Below are 21768 nucleotides of genomic sequence, written 5' to 3'. Positions count from 1 at the left end.
ATACTAAATGACTCTTCTAAATGGCTATACTAAATGGCTATACTAAATGGCTATACTAAATGGCTATACTAAATGACCGTTCTAAATGGCTATACTAAATGACCATTCTAAATGGCTATACTAAATGACCATTCTAAATGGCTATACTAAATGACTCTTCTAAATGGCTATACTAAATGACTCTTCTAAATGGCTATACTAAATGGCTATACTAAATGACTATACTAAATGGCTATACTAAATGACCATTCTAAATGGTTATGCTAAATGACTATACTAAATGGCTATACTAAATGACTCTTCTAAATGGCTATACTAAATGGCTATACTAAATGACTATACTAAATGGCTATACTAAATGACCATTCTAAATGGTTATGCTAAATGACTATACTAAATGGCTATACTAAATGACTCTTCTAAATGGCTATACTAAATGGCTATACTAAATGACTATACTAAATGGCTATACTAAATGACCATTCTAAATGGCTATACTAAATGACCATTCTAAATGACTCTTCTAAATGGCTATACTAAATGACTCTTCTAAATGGCTATACTAAATGGCTATACTAAATGGCTATACTAAATGGCTATACTAAATGACCATTCTAAATGGCTATACTAAATGACCATTCTAAATGGCTATACTAAATGACCATTCTAAATGGCTATACTAAATGACTCTTCTAAATGGCTATACTAAATGACTCTTCTAAATGGCTATACTAAATGGCTATACTAAATGACTATACTAAATGGCTATACTAAATGACCATTCTAAATGGTTATGCTAAATGACTATACTAAATGGCTATACTAAATGACTCTTCTAAATGGCTATACTAAATGGCTATACTAAATGACTATACTAAATGGCTATACTAAATGACCATTCTAAATGGTTATGCTAAATGACTATACTAAATGGCTATACTAAATGACTCTTCTAAATGGCTATACTAAATGGCTATACTAAATGACTATACTAAATGGCTATACTAAATGACCATTCTAAATGGCTATACTAAATGACTATACTAAATGGCTATACTAAATGACCATTCTAAATGGCTATACTAAATGACTCTTCTAAATGGCTATACTAAATGGCTATACTAAATGACTCTTCTAAATGGCTATACTAAATGACTCTTCTAAATGGCTGTACTAAATGACTCTTCTAAATGGCTGTACTAAATGACTCTTCTAAATGGCTGTACTAAATGACTCTTCTAAATGGCTATACTAAATGACTCTTCTAAATGGCTATACTAAATGGCTATACTAAATGACTATACTAAATGTCTATACTAAATGACTATACTAAATGACTATACTAAATGACTATACTAAAAGGCTATAGTAAATGACCATTCCAAATGACTATACTAAATGGCTATACTAAATTACCATTCTAAATAGCTATACTAAATGGCTATATTACATGGCTATACTAAATGGCTATATTAAATGACCATACTAAATGGCCGTACTAAATGACCGTACTAAATGACCATACTAAATGGCCGTACTAAATGACCATACTAAATGGTTATATTAAATGACCATACTAAATGGCCGTACTAAATGACCGTACTAAATGACCATACTAAATGGCCGTACTAAATGACCATACTAAATGACCATACTAAATGACCATACTAAATGACCGTACTAAATGGCTATACTAAATGGCTATACTAAATGACCATTCTAAATGGCTATACTAAATGACTCTTCTAAATGGCTATACTAAATGACTCTTCTAAATGGCTATACTAAATGACTATACTAAATGGTTATACTAAATGACCATTCTAAATGGCTATACTAAATTACTATACTAAATGACTCTTCTAAATGGCTATACTAAATGGCTATACTAAATGACTATACTAAATGGCTATACTAAATGACCATTCTAAATGGCTATACTAAATGACCATTCTAAATGACTCTTCTAAATGGCTATACTAAATGACTCTTCTAAATGGCTATACTAAATGGCTATACTAAATGGCTATACTAAATGGCTATACTAAATGACCATTCTAAATGGCTATACTAAATGACCATTCTAAATGGCTATACTAAATGACCATTCTAAATGGCTATACTAAATGACTCTTCTAAATGGCTATACTAAATGACTCTTCTAAATGGCTATACTAAATGGCTATACTAAATGACTATACTAAATGGCTATACTAAATGACCATTCTAAATGGTTATGCTAAATGACTATACTAAATGGCTATACTAAATGACTCTTCTAAATGGCTATACTAAATGGCTATACTAAATGACTATACTAAATGGCTATACTAAATGACCATTCTAAATGGTTATACTAAATGACTATACTAAATGACTATACTAAATGACTATACTAAATGACTATACTAAATGGCTATACTAAATGACTATACTAAATGACCATTCTAAATGGCTATACTAAATGACCATTCTAAATGACTCTTCTAAATGGCTATACTAAATGACTCTTCTAAATGGCTATACTAAATGGATATACTAAATGACTATACTAAATGGTTATACTAAATGACCATTCTAAATGGCTATACTAAATGGCTATACTAAATGACTATACTAAATGGCTATACTAAATGACCATTCTAAATGGCTATACTAAATGACCATTCTAAATGACTCTTCTAAATGGCTATACTAAATGACTCTTCTAAATGGCTATACTAAATGGCTATACTAAATGGCTATACTAAATGGCTATACTAAATGACCATTCTAAATGGCTATACTAAATGACCATTCTAAATGGCTATACTAAATGACCATTCTAAATGGCTATACTAAATGACTCTTCTAAATGGCTATACTAAATGACTCTTCTAAATGGCTATACTAAATGGCTATACTAAATGACTATACTAAATGGCTATACTAAATGACCATTCTAAATGGTTATGCTAAATGACTATACTAAATGGCTATACTAAATGACTCTTCTAAATGGCTATACTAAATGGCTATACTAAATGACTATACTAAATGGCTATACTAAATGACCATTCTAAATGGTTATACTAAATGACTATACTAAATGACTATACTAAATGACTATACTAAATGACTATACTAAATGGCTATACTAAATGACTATACTAAATGACCATTCTAAATGGCTATACTAAATGACTATACTAAATGACTATACTAAAAGGCTATAGTAAATGACCATTACAAATGACTATACTAAATGGCTATACTAAATTACCATTCTAAATAGCTATACTAAATGGTTATATTACATGGCTATACTAAATTGCTATATTAAATGACCATACTAAATTGCCGTACTAAATGACCGTACTAAATGACCATACTAAATGGCCGTACTAAATGACCATACTAAACGACCATACTAAATGACCGTACTAAATGTCCATACTAAATGGCCGTACTAAATGGCTGAGCTACAGGCAGTTACAGTGCCTTGCGAAAGTATTTGTCCCCCTTGAACTTTGCGACCTTTTGCCACATTTCAGGCTTCAAACATAAAGATATAAAACTGTATTTTTTTGTGAAGAATCAACAACAAGTGGGACACAATCATGAAGTGGAACGACATTTATTGGATATTTCAAACTTTTTTAACAAATCAAAACTGAAAAATTGGGGCTGCAAAATTATTCAGCCCCCTTAAGTTAATACTTTGTAGCGCCACCTTTTGCTGCGATTACAGCTGTAAGTCGCTTGGGGTATGTCTCTATCAGTTTTGCACATCGAGAGACTGAAATCTTTCCCATTCCTCCTTGCAAAACAGCTCGAGCTCAGTGAGGTTGGATGGAGAGCATTTGTGAACAGCAGTTTTCAGTTCTTTCCACAGATTCTCGATTGGATTCAGGTCTGGACTTTGACTTGGCCATTCTAACACTCTACCATTCCATTGTAGATTTTGCTTCATGTTTTGGATCATTGTCTTGTTGGAAGACAAATCTCCGTCCCAGTCTCAGGTCCTTTGCAGACTCCATCAGGTTTTCTTCCAGAATGGTCCTGTATTTGGCTCCATCCATCTTCCCATCAATTTGAACCATCTTCCCTGTCCCTGCTGAAGAAAAGCGGGCCCAAACCATGATGCTGCCACCACCATGTTTTACAGTGGGGATGGTGTGTTCAGGGTCATGAGCTGTGTTGCTTTTACGCCAAACATAACGTTTTGCATTGTTGCCAAAAAGTTCAATTTTGGTTTCATCTGACCAGAGCACCTTCTTCCACATGTTTGGTGTGTCTCCCAGGTGGCTTGTGGCAAACTCTAAATGACACTTTTTATGGATATCTTTAAGAAATGGCTTTCTTCTTGCCACTCTTCCATAAAGGCCAGATTTGTGCAATATACGACTGATTGTTGTCCTATGGACAGAGTCTCCCACCTCAGCTGTAGATCTCTGCAGTTCATCCAGAGTGATCATGCCTCTTGGCTGCATCTCTGATCAGTCTTCTCCTTGTATGAGCTGAAAGTTTAGAGGGACGGCCAGGTCTTGGTAGATTTGCAGTGGTCTGATACTCCTTCCATTTCAATATTATCGCTTGCACAGTGCTCCTTGGGATGTTTAAAGCTTGGGAAATCTTTTTGTATCCAAATCCGGCTTTAAACTTCTTCACAACAGTATCTCGGACCTGCCTGGTGTGTTCCTTGTTCTTCATGATGCTCTCTGCGCTTTTAACGGACCTCTGAGACTATTACAGTGCAGGTGCATTTATACGGAGACTTGATTACACACAGGTGGATTGTATTTATCATCATTAGTCATTTAGGTCAACATTGGATCATTCAGAGATCCTCACTGAACTTCTGGAGAGAGTTTGCTGCACTGAAAGTAAAGGGGCTGAATAATTTTGCACAGACAATTTTTCCGTTTTTGATTTGTTAAAAAAGTTTGAAATATCCAATAAATGTCGTTCCACTTCATGATTGTGTCCCACTTGTTGTTGATTCTTCACAAAAAAATACAGTTTTATATCTTTATGTTTAAAGCCTGAAATGTGGCAAAAGGTCGCATAGTTCAAGGGGACCGAATACTTTCGTAAGGCACTGTAGATTTGAGTATGTCATTTTAGGTCGAAAATTTGGGGAAAAAAAGGGGCTAATCCTTTTAAAATAGGTCTCGGAAAAATAATACTCAACAGGTACAGATTACACAACTGTTATCAACTCTCTCACGAGTCACAAACACACACACACACAGTGCATGTGTACACGTGCACACAGACACAGACATGCACGCATACATAGGAGCACTCTCTCCCCCTCTCACTCTCCAATATCTTTCCACTCTCTCTCTCTCTCTCTCTCTCTCTCTCTCCTCTCTCACTCTCCCCTATCTCTCTCTCTCTCTCTCCCCCTCTCTCACTCTCCCCTATCTCTCTCTCTCTCTCTCCCCCTCTCTCACTCTCCCCTATCTCTCTCTCTCTCTCTCACTCTCTCACTCTCCCGTGAATCTTTCCTACTCTCTCTCTCTGCCCACTCTCTCTCTTACTCTCTCACTCCCTCTCCTTTTTTCCCCTTCTCTCTCTCTTTCACTCTCTCTCTCCTTGTTTGTCCTCCTCACCTGTCAACAACATTAACCTCACCCCCCCCCCCCCCCCCCCCCAGTGTGTTATAGGTGGTTACAGTATTTACTGTAAAGCAGATTACAAGGTAGGAGTTTCTGTTTTGAGAACACCTGACAGTCTCACAGGCATTCACCTCCAAAACTATTGGCACCCTTGTTCTGTTTTGAGAACACCTGACAGTCTCACAGGCATTCACCTCCAAAACTATTGGCACCCTTGTTCTGTTTTGAAAACCTGTATATATATATATTTACAACTTTTTCACATACATTTTATTTTTATTTTCCATCAACTCATCTTCAAAACACTCTCCTGCAACCCGCCTCACCAATGTATATTTATAAAAAAGTATTATTTACCTCAGATCTGTAATCCTCCAAGAAGCTAGCCAGAAACTCCAAGAAGCTAGCCTGAAACTAGCCAGAAGCTAGTTCAGAAGCTAGTTAGCTCCTCTACTGGCAAATCGTTAGTATTCAGCTAACCACGGTTTGTGGTCATCAGCTATCCTTTAGCTCGAAAATCTATCGCCAGTTCTGTACGGTGCAGCGCGGCTCGGAACGGAACATACCGGACCAATTTTTCTCTCCATGTCCCTGGATTTCGACTGCTCTCTGGACATTCATACCCGGATCTCATAGCTAGCTAGCTGCTATCCGTGTGACTATCGGCCTTCGTCGATTCCGGAGCAAACATCAATTATTCCGGAGCTAGCAAGCTCCGTCAATCACTCCTGAGTTCCATCAATCACACCTGGGCTGCAGTCACCTATCCGGACCCGTTTTACTGCCTTCGCGGAGCCCCACCAGGCCTTCACAACTGGACTGCCGACGTTATCTACCCGAAGGAGTTATTCGGCTGGCTCCTCCGTCGCAACGTTACCTGAACGCCCATCTGCGGCCTGCTAACCGTTAGCTGTCTTACCGGCTGCTATCTGAATAGACAATCTGACCATTTTTTAATTTTTTAATTATTATTATTATGTTTACTTCTTGGGCCTCTATAACTATATCTATTGTTTTTATTTTTGTTGTTGTTGTGTGATTTGGATTAATCCCCTCTACCACACGGAACCCCACTAATCTACTGACGGAACGCAAGAGGTGGCTAACAACAGACCTCCATCCTATGCTAGCTTGCTACCGATGCCCTGGCTAACTGTCTAAATCACCAACCAACCTCTCCACTCACCGGACCCTTTTGATCACTCGACTAAGCATGCCTCTCCTTAATGTCAATATGTCTTGTCCATTGCTGTTCTGGTTAGTGTTTATTGGCTTATTTCACTGTAGAGCCTCTAGTCCTGCTCACTATACCTTATCCAACCTATTAGTTCCACCACCCACACATGCAATGACATCTCCTGGTTTCAACGATGTTTCTAGAGACAATATCTCTCTCTTCATCACTCAATACCTAGGTTTACCTCCACTGTATTCACATCCTACCATACATTTGTCTGTACATTATACCTTGATGCTATTTTATCGCCCCCAGAAACCTCCTTTTACTCTATGTTCCAGACGTTCTAGACGACCAATTCTCATAGCTTTTAGCTGTACCCTTATTCTACTCCTCCTATGTTCCTCTGGCGATGTAGAGGTGAATCCAGGCCCTGCAGTGCCTAGCTCCACTCCTATTCCCCAGGCGCTCTCTTTTGACGACTTCTGTAACCGTAATAGCCTTGGTTTCATGCATGTTAACATTAGAAGCCTCCTCCCTAAGTTTGTTCTATTCACTGCTTTAGCACACTCTGCCAACCCGGATGTTCTAGCTGTGTCTGAATCCTGGCTTAGGAAGACCACCAAAAATTCAGCCATTTTAATTCCAAACTACAACATTTTCAGACAAGATAGAACTGCCAAAGGGGGCGGTGTTGCAATCTACTGCAAAGATAGCCTGCAGAGTTCTGTCCTACTATCCAGGTCTGTACCCAAACAATTTGAACTTCTACTTTTAAAAATCCACCTCTCTAAAAACAAGTCTCTCACCGTTGCCGCCTGCTATAGACCACCCTCTGCCCCCAGCTGTGCTCTGGACACCATATGTGAACTGATTGCCCCCCATCTATCTTCAGAGTTCGTGCTGCTAGGCGACCTAAACTGGAACATGCTTAACACCCCAGCCATCCTACAATCTAAACTTGATGCCCTCAATCTCACACAAATGATCAATGAACCTACCAGGTACCTCCCCAAAGCCTTAAACACGGGCACCCTCATAGATATCATCCTAACCAACTTCCCCTCTAAATACACCTCTGCTGTCTTCAACCAAGATCTCAGCGATCACTGCCTCATTGCCTGCATCCGTAATGGGTCAGCGGTCAAACGACCTCCACTCATCACTGTAAAACGCTCCCTGAAACACTTCTGCGAGCAGGCCTTTCTAATCGACCTGGCCGGGGTATCCTGGAAGGATATTGATCTCATCCCGTCAGTAGAGGATGCCTGGATATTTTTTTTAAATGCCTTCCTAACCATCTTAAATAAACATGCCCCATTCAAGAAATTTAGAACCAGGAACAGATATAGCCCTTGGTTCTCCCCAGACCTGACTGCCCTTAACCAACACAAAAACATCCTATGGCGTTCTGCATTAGCATCGAACAGCCCCCGTGATATGCAGCTGTTCAGGGAAGCTAGAAACCATTATACACAGGCAGTTAGAAAAGCCAAGGCTAGCTTTTTCAAGCAGAAATTTGCTTCCTGCAACACTAACTCAAAAAAGTTCTGGGACACTGTAAAGTCCATGGAGAATAAGAACACCTCCTCCCAGCTGCCCACTGCACTGAAGATAGGAACCACTGTCACCACTGATAAATCCACCATAATTGAGAATTTCAATAAGCATTTTTCTACGGCTGGCCATGCTTTCCACCTGGCTACTCCTACCCCGGACAACAGCACTGCACCCCCAACAGCAACTCGCCCAAGCCTTCCCCATTTCTCCTTCTCCCAAATCCATTCAGCTGATGTTCTGAAAGAGCTGCAAAATCTGGACCCCTACAAATCAGCCGGGCTAGACAATCTGGACCGTTTCTTTCTAAAATTATCTGCCGAAATTGTTGCCACCCCTATTACTAGCCTGTTCAACCTCTCTTTCGTGTCGTCTGAGATTCCCAAAGATTGGAAAGCAGCTGCGGTCATCCCCCTCTTCAAAGGGGGGGACACTCTTGACCCAAACTGCTACAGACCTATATCTATCCTACCGTGCCTTTCTAAGGTCTTCGAAAGCCAAGTCAACAAACAGATTACCGACCATTTCGAATCTCACCATACCTTCTCTGCTATGCAATCTGGTTTCAGAGCTGGTCATGGGTGCACCTCAGCCACGCTCAAGGTCCTAAACGATATCTTAACCGCCATCGATAAGAAACATTACTGTGCAGCCGTATTCATTGATCTGGCCAAGGCTTTCGACTCTGTCAATCACCATATCCTCATCGGCAGACTCGACAGCCTTGGTTTCTCAAATGATTGCCTCGCCTGGTTCACCAACTACTTCTCTGATAGAGTTCAGTGTGTCAAATCGGAGGGTCTGCTGTCCGGACCTCTGGCAGTCTCTATGGGGGTGCCACAGGGTTCAATTCTTGGACCGACTCTCTTCTCTGTATACATCAATGAGGGCGCTCTTGCTGCTGGTGAGTCCCTGATCCACCTCTACGCAGACGACACCATTCTGTATACTTCCGGCCCTTCTTTGGACACTGTGTTAACAACCCTCCAGGCAAGCTTCAATGCCATACAACTCTCCTTCCGTGGCCTCCAATTGCTCTTAAATACAAGTAAAACTAAATGCATGCTCTTCAACCGATCGCTACCTGCACCTACCCGCCTGTCCAACATCACTACTCTGGACGGCTCTGACTTAGAATACGTGGACAACTACAAATACTTAGGTGTCTGGTTAGACTGTAAACTCTCCTTCCAGACCCATATCAAACATCTCCAATCCAAAGTTAAATCTAGAATTGGCTTCCTATTTCGCAACAAAGCATCCTTCACTCATGCTGCCAAACATACCCTTGTAAAACTGACCATCCTACCAATCCTCGACTTTGGCGATGTCATTTACAAAATAGCCTCCAATACCCTACTCAACAAATTGGATGCAGTCTATCACAGTGCAATCCGTTTTATCACCAAAGCCCCATATACTACCCACCATTGTGACCTGTACGCTCTCGTTGGCTGGCCGTCGCTTCATACTCGTCGCCAAACCCACTGGCTCCATGTCATCTACAAGACCCTGCTAGGTAAAGTCCCCCCTTATCTCAGCTCGCTGGTCACCATAGCATCTCCCATCTGTAGCACACGCTCCAGCAGGTATATCTCTCTAGTCACCCCCAAAACCAATTCTTTCTTTGGCCGCCTCTCCTTCCAGTTCTCTGCTGCCAATGACTGGAACGAACTACAAAAATCTCTGAAACTGGAAACACTTATCTCCCTCACTAGCTTTAAGCACCAACTGTCAGAGCAGCTCACAGATTACTGCACCTGTACATAGCCCACCTATAATTTAGCCCAAACAACTACCTCTTTCCCAACTGTATTTAATTTTTATTTATTTATTTATTTTGCTCCTTTGCACCCCATTATTTTTATTTCTACTTTGCACATTCTTCCATTGCAAAACTATCATTCCAGTATTTTACTTGCTATATTGTATTTACTTTGCCATCATGGCCTTTTTTGCCTTTACCTCCCTTCTCACCTCATTTGCTCACATTGTATATAGACTTGTTTATACTGCATTATTGACTGTATGTTTGTTTTTACTCCATGTGTAACTCTGTGTCGTTTTATCTGTCGAACTGCTTTGCTTTATCTTGGCCAGGTCGCAATTGTAAATGAGAACTTGTTCTCAACTTGCCTACCTGGTTAAATAAAGGTAAAATAAATGAATAAATAAAATAAAATGTAAAATACAAATACTGAGCCGAAAAAAGGCGAAAAAAAAGTACAGTTAGATTATTTAGTTAGCCTACAATATAGCTCAGTATTCATATAATATTATTTACAGTCATTTGTACTCATCTTTATCAAGGGTACCCAAACTTTTTGGAGGTGACGGTACACATGCCCCTGCTAAGCTAAAGTCATAAACACAGAGTAAATGTAGGCCTAGAGCCTAATCCCCGAGAGCAGAGCGCGTGATGACTGACCTTAGTGTTAAAAGATAGAGATGGACAGAGAGAAAGAGAAATAGGGAAAGGAGAGAATAACATTTTGAGAAAGAAAATTAAAGAAATAGAATTCACGAGAGAAACAGGAAGCAGTTTCAGATTGTCAAATAGAAAGCATGAGAGAAACAGGAAGCAGATTCAGATTGTCAAATAGAAAGCAGGAGAGAAACAGGAAGCAGATTCAGATTGTCAAATAGAAAGCAGGAGAGAAACAGGAAGCAGTTTCAGATTGTCAAATAGAAAGAGAACAAGGAATGTTTTGAAAATATAGAGGAGGGAGTGAGAGACGTGTTTAATTTGTTTTATTTATTCAGGGGAGTCCAACTGAGGCAAGTGTCTCATTCACAATGGCGTCCTGAGAAAAAACAACTCACAACATGATAAACCACAACACTACTAAACCACAACACTACTAAACCACCACAACACTACTAAACCACAACACTACTAAACCACCATATCACTAATAAGCCACTACACTACTAAACCACCATAACACTAATAAACCACAACACTACTAAACCACAACACTAATAAACCACAAAACTACTAAACCACAACATAATTAAACCACAACACTACTAAACCACAACACTACTAAACCACCACAACACTACTAAACCACAACACTACTAAACCACCACAACACTACTAAACCACAACACTACTAAACCACCATATCACTAATAAACCACTACACTAATAAACCACAACACTACTAACCCAACCACAACACTACTAAACCACAACACTACTAAACCACAACACTACTAAACCACAACACTACTAAACCACAACACTACTAACCACACCACTAATAAACCACAACACTACTAAACCACAACACTACTAAACCACAACACTACTAAACCACACCACTACTAAACCACACCACTAATAAACCACAACAACACAAAACCACACCACTAATAAACCACACCACTACTAAACCACAACACTACTAAACCACCACAACACTAATAAACCACACCACTACTAAACCACAACACTACTAAACCACCACAACACTAATAAACCACAACACTAATGAACCACAACACTAATAAACCACAACACTACTAAACCACAACACTAATAAACCACAACACTACTAAACCACAACACTACTAAACCACCACAACACTACTAAACCACAACACTAATAAACCACAACACTAATAAACCACAACACTAATAAACCACAACACTAATAAACCACAACACTACTAAACCACCACAACACTAATAAACCACAACACTAATAAACCACAACACTAATAAACCACAACACTACTAAACCACCACAACACTAATAAACCACAACACTAATAAACCACAACACTACTAAACCACAACACTACTAAACCACAACACTACTAAACCACCACAACACTAATAAACCACAACACTAATAAACCACAACACTAATAAACCACAACACTACTAAACCACCACAACACTAATAAACCACAACACTAATAAACCACAACACTACTAAACCACCACAACACTAATAAACCACAACACTAATAAACCACAACACTAATAACACTAATAAACCACAACACTAATAAACCACAACACTAATAAACCACAACACTACTAAACCACCACAACACTAATGAACCACAACACTAATAAACCACAACACTACTAAACCACAACACTACTAAACCACAACACTAATAGACCACAACACTAATAAACCACCACACCAATAAACCACAACACTAATAAACTACAACACAAATAAACTACAACACTAATAAACCACCACACTAATAAGCCACAACACTAATAAACCACCACAACACTAATGAACCACAACACTAATAAACCACAACACTACTAAACCACCACAACACTACTAAACCACCACAAAACTACTAATCCACACCACTAATAAACCACAACACTACTAAACCACCACAACACTAATAAACCACAACACTAATAAACCACAACACTAATAAACCACAACACTAATAAACCACCACAACACTAATAAACCACAACACTACTAAACCACAACACTAATGAACCACAACACTACTAAACCACCACAACATTACTAAACCACAACACTACTAAACCTCACCACTAATAAACCACAACACTACTAAACCACCACAACACTAATAAACCACAACACTACTAAACCACCACAACACTAATAAACCACAACACTAATAAACCACAACACTAATAAACCACCACAACATTACTAAACCACAACACTACTAAACCTCACCACTAATAAACCACAACACTAATAAACCACAACACTACTAAACCACCACAACATTACTAAACCACAACACTACTAAACCTCACCACTAATAAACCACAACACTACTAAACCACCACAACACTAATAAACCACAACACTACTAAACCACCACAACACTAATAAACCACAACACTAATAAACCACAACACTAATAAACCACCACAACATTACTAAACCACAACACTACTAAACCTCACCACTAATAAACCACAACACTACTAAACCACCACAACACTAATAAACCACAACACTACTAAACCACCACAACACTAATAAACCACAACACTACTAAACCACCACAACACTAATAAACCACAACACTAATAAACCACAACACTAATAAACCACAACACTACTAACCCAACCACAACACTAATAAACCACAACACTAATAAACCACAACACTAATAAACTACAACACTAATGAACCACCACACTAATAAACCACAACACTAATAAACTACAACACTAATGAACCACCACACTAATAAACCACAACACTAATAAACTACAACACTAATGAACCACCACACTAATAAACCACAACACTAATAAACTACAACACTAATGAACCACCACACTAATAAACCACCACACTAATAAACCACAACACTAATAAACTACAACACTAATAAACTACAACACAAATAAAATACAACACTAATAAACCACCACACTAATAAACCGCAAAACGACTAAACCACAACACTACTAAACCACAACACTACTAAACCACAACACTAATAAACCACAACACTAATAAGCCACAACACTAATAAACCACAACACTACTAAACCACAACACTAATAAACTACAACACTAATAAACCACAACACTAATAAACCACAACACTAATAAACCACAACACTAATAAACCACAACACTACTAAACCACAACACTACTAAACCAACCACAACACTACTAAACCACAACACTAATAAACCACAACACTAATAAGCCACAACACTAATAAACCACCACAACAATAATAAACCACAACACTAATAAACCACAACACTAATAAACCAACATACTAGTAAACAACAAACAAGGGAGAAATGAAGTGATCTACGGGAATGAACAGAGGTCCAACCAACCTTCTGATAAAGGAAGCAGTGATATTAAACCTGTCACATGTGACAAAGCACAGCATGCTATTGGTACATCGCATCCTAGGGCTGTAGAGTGGTGTCTGCTGCAGTCTGATAAATGGTGTCACCAGATTCAAGAGCTGGCAGGAAGGTTGCCTGTGCAACCTGCCTCTCGCTATTTAGGGAGAGCCGTGATCTATTTTTATAAAAAGAAGTCTACTTCAAATCTCAGGTTCTGAACTAGCTCATCCGAATATATTTTTTTAAATATCATAATTTTTTTGTCAATCCAAACGCCCAGATAATTACAGGCTTGGGAACCTGCTCGCTGAATGAACCATCCAATGCATAAATGTGTAAACCCATCTGAAATATTTCTATGACAATTAGAAAACAACTAAATAACTCCCAATTTTAAATCAACAGCTTTCTGCAACGCAAAACTAAATGAGATTGCAGCTCTAACATAGCCTGGTCAGTAGTAGGGGAAATTGCAGATAGACCAATATTATTTATATCAATGTAAATAGTGAGGACAGGTATCAAAATTGACCCCTGCGGGACATCTTTAGTGATCCATCAGAAAGCACACATTATTGTACAATTATGTACCTAACCACTTCTAAGACTCCTGATTAAGGCCCATTTCAGACAACCTTCGAATGAGTAGGGGATGGTCAACAGTATCAAAGGCCTTGGATAGGTCAGTAAATATGGAAGCACAGTGATTCCTATGATCCAAGCAATTTAAGAAGATTGTAGCAGATGAAACAGTGTTATGTCCTGGTCTAAAACCAGACTGGTTCACAATAAGAATAGAATTTGAAGTTTAAATTCTTAGCTGAGAGTTTGCAAGGGATTCTAATACTTGCAAGACAAGATAGTTTAGAAATTGGGTGGTAGTTATCTTGGTCAGAAGGGGGGGTGGGGTGGGGGGATATTGTTAAATACATAATGTGGGTTAAAGGTTCTACAATGAGGGGGCCAGAAAGCTGCAGTAGAAAGGGGCTAAGCGAATCAGCTCCTGCGGATTTTTTTTACCATACATTATTTACAAGGCACTTATTACATCATTGACATAAAATAGTTCACATGAAGAAAATTGTCAATGCCTGGAAGTGCATCATTCCCTGTTATTTGTTCAAATATACTTTTTAACTTTAAAAAAAATTATATAACCTTTATTTAACTGGGCAAGTCAGTTAAGAGCAAATTCTTATTTACAATGACGGCCTAAACCCGGACGACGCTGGGCCGATTGTGCGCCGCCCTATGGAACTTTCAATCATGGCCGGTTGTGATTCAGCCTGGAATCGAGCAAGTCTGTCTGAATAGACGCCTCTCGCGCTGAGATGCAGTTCCTGGTACCGCTGCGCCCCTCGTGAGCCCAGAGGTGAATAAAGGAGTCCATCTAATTGAACTTTAGGTCATTTCAGAAACCATTCTTTCAAATAATTGGCCAGCTGAGGAGAAATGGTTAAAAAAACACAACAAATGGACAACGAGGGGGTGGAGGTTTTGTTTCAAAGATTTAACCAATTTCCAGAATTCAGACAAAACAGGTTTCGTAATGGAAATGGAGAATTCTATGAAGCCGAGTATTTTCGAATATATATATATTTTTTGTAATTATCCAGCGCGGATTTATCTTTCACCCGAAACTATAAACAGGCAGGGGGGTATCGGTTGAGCCTGCTGCAGCGATTGGATTAAAACAAGTTGAACTTCCTCTGTTCTCATATCCCCAGACAGATACACGCACAGCTTTGCTTCACTCACTCACATCTCAGGCCAAGTCTTCCTTTCTCCAAACATTGTGTATGAATCAGAATCCGTACCTAGTCATTGTTGTTCAATATAGTGATTTCCTGTCTACTTGTCTGTGGCCATATGGTTGTTTTACTCTGTCTTCTTGGCTGAGGCAAAATTGTCAATAAAAATCCAACGCTCTTTCAGAGCAGTCCTGATTTAAGTCCTGTGCAAATAGCCAAGAGAAGCGTTTTGAATTTCACGACTGTGTGTTGGGATAGGGACAGAAAAAAACGATCCGCTTGCCCGTAGCCAATAGTCTGTCTCTCAGGTGTTGGAAGTCCCGCCTCTACTCGGCCGATTGACACAGCTTGATGTCATGTGTACCAGTATGCACAACCATCATTTGGAGCTCTAGGTTGTGGTCTAGAAAGACCGTAAGCTCTCGAGTGATGTCACCCACTCTGGCACCACGATGACAGAATGTATCTGCACCATCGACCACCACATTCTGTACGATGGAACCCCCCCCCCCCAAATGTAGGATATAATGGGAAGGGAAGTCGTGAATTTCCAGGTCGCATCCCCCCTAGGAAGGCTGAACTCCGAGAGTTCTACTGCGGCACATCGAGCTTCCCCCCAACAAATCATTGAAGGTGCACGGAGCAGCGAGTAGCGCTGTTGCCTGGAAGAAGGGGGTATGCGGTGTGGGGGGTGGACTAGTGCCTCCATAGGCTCAGTGGTCTGAAGTAGCAAGAAGTCCGGAAGGTGATGCGGTCCCCACTAGTCTGGCATCAGGGTCTCCAGGATCAGAGCGAACTCCTGGGTCCAGACACCTCCAGCAAAGCTGTTTATCAGGCGGATCCTCCGAGGCAGGAAAGGAACACCCAGGTTTGCGGTTCCCTTGGGTCCTTTAACCTAACTACCTTGGCCCAGTCTCTGTGATGTAGTGAAGTTGAACAAGACACCTGCTTCAAGAAGTGGGACAGATCGACTACGCCCAACTCTCCAACAACCCGGGCGAGAGAGATGTTCAGCGTCAAGGTATGTTAAGCCTGGGCTGCAGCTAAATTGGTGAGCTTCTGCTCTCCTTCAGCTCATTGGATAACCATCGGTACATCCTTCTGCTCTCCTTCAGCTCATTGGATAGCCATCGGTACGTCCTTCTGCTCTCCTTCAGCTCATTGGATAGCCATTCGAATGTCCTTCTGCTCTCCTTCAGCTCATTGGATAGACATCGGAACGTCCTTCTGCTCTCCTTCAGCTCATTGGATAGCCATCGGTACGTCCTTCTGCTCTCCTTCAGCTCATTGGAGAGCCATCGGAACGTCCTTCTGCTCTCCTTCAGCTCATTGGAGAGCCATCGGAACGTCCTTCTGCTCTCCTTCAGCTCATTGGATAGCCATCGGAACGTCCTTCTGCTCTCCTTCAGCTCATTGGATAACCATCGGAACGTCCTTCTGCTCTCCTTCAGCTCATTGGATAGCCATCGGAACGTCCTTCTGCTCTCCTTCAGCTCATTGGATAGCCATCGGAACGTCCTTCTGCTCTCCTTCAGCTCATTGGATAGCCATCGGAACGTCCTTCTGCTCTCCTTCAGCTCATTGGATAGCCATCGGAACGTCCTTCTGCTCTCCTTCAGCTCATTGGATAACCATCGGAACGTCCTTCTGCTCTCCTTCAGCTCATTGGATAACCATCGGAACGTCCTTCTGCTCTCCTTCAGCTCATTGGATAGCCATCGGAACGTCCTTCTGCTCTCCTTCAGCTCATTGGATAGCCATCGGAATGTCCTTCTGCTCTCCTTCAGCTCATTGGATAGCCATCGGAACGTCCTTCTGCTCTCCTTCAGCTCATTGGATAACCATCGGAACGTCCTTCTGCTCTCCTTCAGCTCATTGGATAGCCATCGGAACGTTCTTCTGCTCTCCTTCAGCTCATTGGATAGCCATCGGAACGTCCTTCTGCTCTCCTTCAGCTCATTGGATAGCCATCGGAACGTCCTTCTGCTCTCCTTCAGCTCATTGGATAGCCATCGGAACGTCCTTCTGCTCTCCTTCAGCTCATTGGATAGCCATCGGAACGTCCTTCTGCTCTCCTTCAGCTCATTGGATAGCCATCGGAATGTCCTTCTGCAGCCGCCCGACATTATCCATCATCCGGTCACACCAAAGGCACTTTTTACAGACACACCCCCTGTTCCGTATACGCCCCCTGTTCCGTATACACCCCCTGTTCCGTATACACCCCCTGTTCCGTATACACCCCCTGTTCTGTATATACACCCCCTGTTCCGTACACGCCCCCTGTTCCGTATACACCCCCTGTTCCGTATACGCCCCCTGTTCCGTATACACCCCCTGTTCCGTATATACCCCCTGTTCCGTATATACCCCCTGTTCCGTATATACCCCCTGTTCCGTACACGCCCCCTGTTCCGTATACACCCCCTGTTCCGTATACGCCCCCTGTTCCGTATACACCCCCTGTTCCGTATATACCCCCTGTTCCGTATATACCCCCTGTTCCGTATATACCCCCTGTTCCGTATACGCTCGATCTTCCACGCTGTCCCTCTGGTTAGTGAACATTTCACAGAAGTAGCATTGGACAGTCAATGGTTGGCCATTGATATCCATTGGATAAGCCGTCAGTAGCCATAATGCAAAAAAATAAAGAAGGCTGTACAGGCCATCGGTTGATACACTCAAGTAAGTAAAATATAAAATATCCTATAAATTAGGATAAAATCACAGATGAGTTCAACTACTCGCTCCAATATTGGCTCGAAACACAGCATGCTTTACATCGTCCCAGAATGCAATGAGAGAGAGAGATGAGGGGAGAGCGAGCAAGAGAGAGACAGAGAGATGAACCACCCTGTAATGTTGGAGAGATGTCAATCATTTCCATGCAGGTATAATTTTAATATACCTGCATGAATAGTGTTTTTCTTGACCACCAAACTTGAACATTTGAAACTGTCACATGGTCATGTGATAGACATACAGACAACTAACTTACAGACAGACTGACAGACAGACAGACAGACAGACAGACTGACTAACATACTGACTGACTGACTGACAGACAGACAGACAGACTGACTAACATACTGACTGACTGACTGACTGACTGACAGACAGACAGACTGACTGACTAACATACTGACTGACTGACTGACAGACTAACGGACTGACTGACTGACTGACAGAACTCACCAGTAGGGGTTTTGTGGTGAGACCCAGGTGGCCTTGGTCAAACTCCTCTTTCTCTTCCCAGGCTCCTTTGCCATCTCCATTTGACGAGGCAGTTACAGGGGCAGCCGTGGGGTCCTTTGGGTTAGACTGCCCCTTCATCACCTGAACAGGGTCCAGATTCATCCTGAAAACACACAATCACCCCGTCGTCCCAGTGGTACAATCTACCTGTATAGTATTGTCTATGCCACCTCTGTGATCTTCCCAAAATGGTACAATCCCTATGGTATTATCCAGGCAAGAGGTCCTGTCCTGTCCTCTCCAGCCGTGGGCTCTGACGCTGTCCACTACAGTGGTGTGTCTGACACAAGAGTAGCTGCACAAGTATCCCTGCAGTGTTCGCTCTTCAGTGTCTCCTCTCTTCAGAAGTAATGCTGCATTGCATTGCACAACTCATAGTCAGGTACAGTCTATAACACACACACACACACAACAAACCCCTTCCTCATACACAGTCACAGGTTGTCTCTCACACGCATGTTCTTTCGGATTACATCTCTCATAGACACAACCGCTCTCTGTTTCTCACACACACATTCACACACACAGACACTCTCACACACTGTCACAACCAGGCTGACTCACACACACACACACACACACAGGTTGTCCAGCGTGGATCCAATCCAATGTAGCATTGAATAGTGTTTTTATTGGTGTTTTTCTATGCTGCTAAGCCTGCTCTCCCTCCACTGTTGCTATGTTGTTGTCCTCTGTTCCTCTCTCTCTCTCTGCCTCACTCACTCGCTTTTTCTCACACCTCCCAATCTGTCCCATTCAATCACTCTCTCTGCTCTCCCTCTCTCGCTCTCTCTCTCTCTCGCTCTCTCGCTCTCTCCCTCGCTCTCTCTCTCGCTCTCTCCCTGTCTCTCTGTCTCACTATCTCACTCACTCTCTCTGTCTCTCTCTGTCTCTTTCTCGCTCTCTCTCTCGCTCTCTCTCTCGCTCTCTCCCTGTCTCGCTCTCTCTCTCGCTCTCTCCCTGTCTCTCTGTCTCTCTCTCTCTCTCCCTCTCTCTCTCTCTCTCTCTCCCTCTCTCTCTCCCTGTCTCTCTCTCTCTCCCTCTCTCTCTCTCTCTCTCTCTCTCTCTCTCCCTCTCTCTCTCCCTGTCTCTCTCTCTCCCTGTCTCTCTCTCCCTGTCTCTCTCCCTCTCTCTCTCCCTGTCTCTCTCTCTCTCTCCCTCTCTCTCTCTCTCTTTCTCTCTCTCTCTCTCTCTCACTCTCTCTCTCTCTCTCTCTCTCTCTCGGCATCTATCAGGACACTCCCCATATGAAAACACACTCACCGCCCTTCCGGCCAATGGGAGGCTTGATTCCTTATTCAGAAGCCCCTCCCTGTGTTCCCCCACAGGCTGTTCCCAAAGGATCATGGGAGATTCTGACGCACATGTGAAACCCTGTCTGTCCCAAAATGTCTGTCTCTACTGTCTGTGTCTCTGCGTCACTGCAGTGCTTTATCTCTGGCACGGTGCCACACTACCACGTGACCATCATGTCTCTCTTACTTCTCATTCCTTTACACTACACATGATTCCATATTTAGCGCACTATCCATAGGGGGCTATAGTCAAAAGTAATGCACTATATTGGGAATAGGGTGCTATTTGGGATAAAGCCAGTGTGATATTGCAGCTGACATAGAGCTTCCTTGCCTCGATGTTCAACCTGCGGATTTTAACAAACATCCCTACCGCTCACAAGCGGTTTGAAATGGCATTTATAAACACTTGGAAGTTAGTAAGACTGATTACACGGACTCTCCGATTCTATCACATTGTAATTGACATAGAAATGTGCCATATTGTTTTTAAAAGATGTTTAATCAAACACATCTTCTTAGTTCCTCGTATTTACTCTGAAACATCTACAGCAAACATGGGATTGTCTGGTTGAGTCCATGAAACTTCATAACTGGGTCCGTATTTACAAGATGTCTCAGAGTAGCAGTGTTGATCTAGAATCAGAGGTTCCCCCTGTGTCCGTACAACTCATTTAATTAGGATTAGGATATCATCTCTCCTACTCTTAATACTCTTTGTAAATATGGTCCCTGGTTATTGTTGTGAGTTTAATAAGGAAGCAAAACAAATATTGAAATTTAGCCAAAGGTTAGAAAGTGTGTCACATATAAAGTACAATAATGCACTACTTAAGTGCACCGCCCTGACCACGCCCCGCCACGCCCTGACCACGCCCCGCCACGCCCCGACCACGCCCCGCCACGCCCTGACCACGCCCCGCCACGCACTGACCACGCCCCGCCACGCCCCGACCACGCCCCGCCACGCCCTGACCACGCCCCGCCACGCACTGACCACGCCCCGCCACGCCCTGACCACGCCCCGCCACGCCCTGAGCTTTTTTATGTCTCTATTTTGGTATGGTCAGGGTGTGATTTGGGGTGGGCATTCTATGTTCTTTTTTCTATGTTTTTTTATTTCTATGTTTTGGCCGGTATGGTTCTCAATCAGGGACAGCTGTCTATCGTTGTCTCTGATTGGGAACCATACTTAGGTAGCTTTTTCCCAAATGTTCTCGTTACATTTTGACAGGAAAATGGTCCAATTCACACACTTATCAAGAGAAAATTCC

General features: G+C 41.7%; 1 protein-coding gene across 2 annotated transcripts in view; it reads right to left on the bottom strand.

The window, feature by feature from the left end:
- Positions 1-20398, bottom strand: part of nt5c1aa (5'-nucleotidase, cytosolic IAa) — a 66297-nt gene extending 45899 nt beyond the window's left edge. The window contains exon 1 of one of the 2 annotated variants that reach the window (XM_031795030.1): positions 19140-20398. In XM_031795030.1, coding sequence (XP_031650890.1) covers positions 19140-19301 — 162 coding nt within the window. In that variant the 5' untranslated portion in view covers positions 19302-20398. The remainder of the gene's footprint in view (positions 1-19139) is intronic. The other variant, XM_031795029.1, reaches the window with a different exon arrangement.
- Positions 20399-21768: the final 1370 nt, after the last annotated feature.

The sequence above is a fragment of the Oncorhynchus kisutch genome, linkage group LG17 (assembly GCF_002021735.2).
Source record: "Oncorhynchus kisutch isolate 150728-3 linkage group LG17, Okis_V2, whole genome shotgun sequence".
NCBI classification, from domain to species: domain Eukaryota; kingdom Metazoa; phylum Chordata; class Actinopteri; order Salmoniformes; family Salmonidae; genus Oncorhynchus; species Oncorhynchus kisutch.
This window is presented reverse-complemented; position numbering and strand designations above follow the sequence as displayed.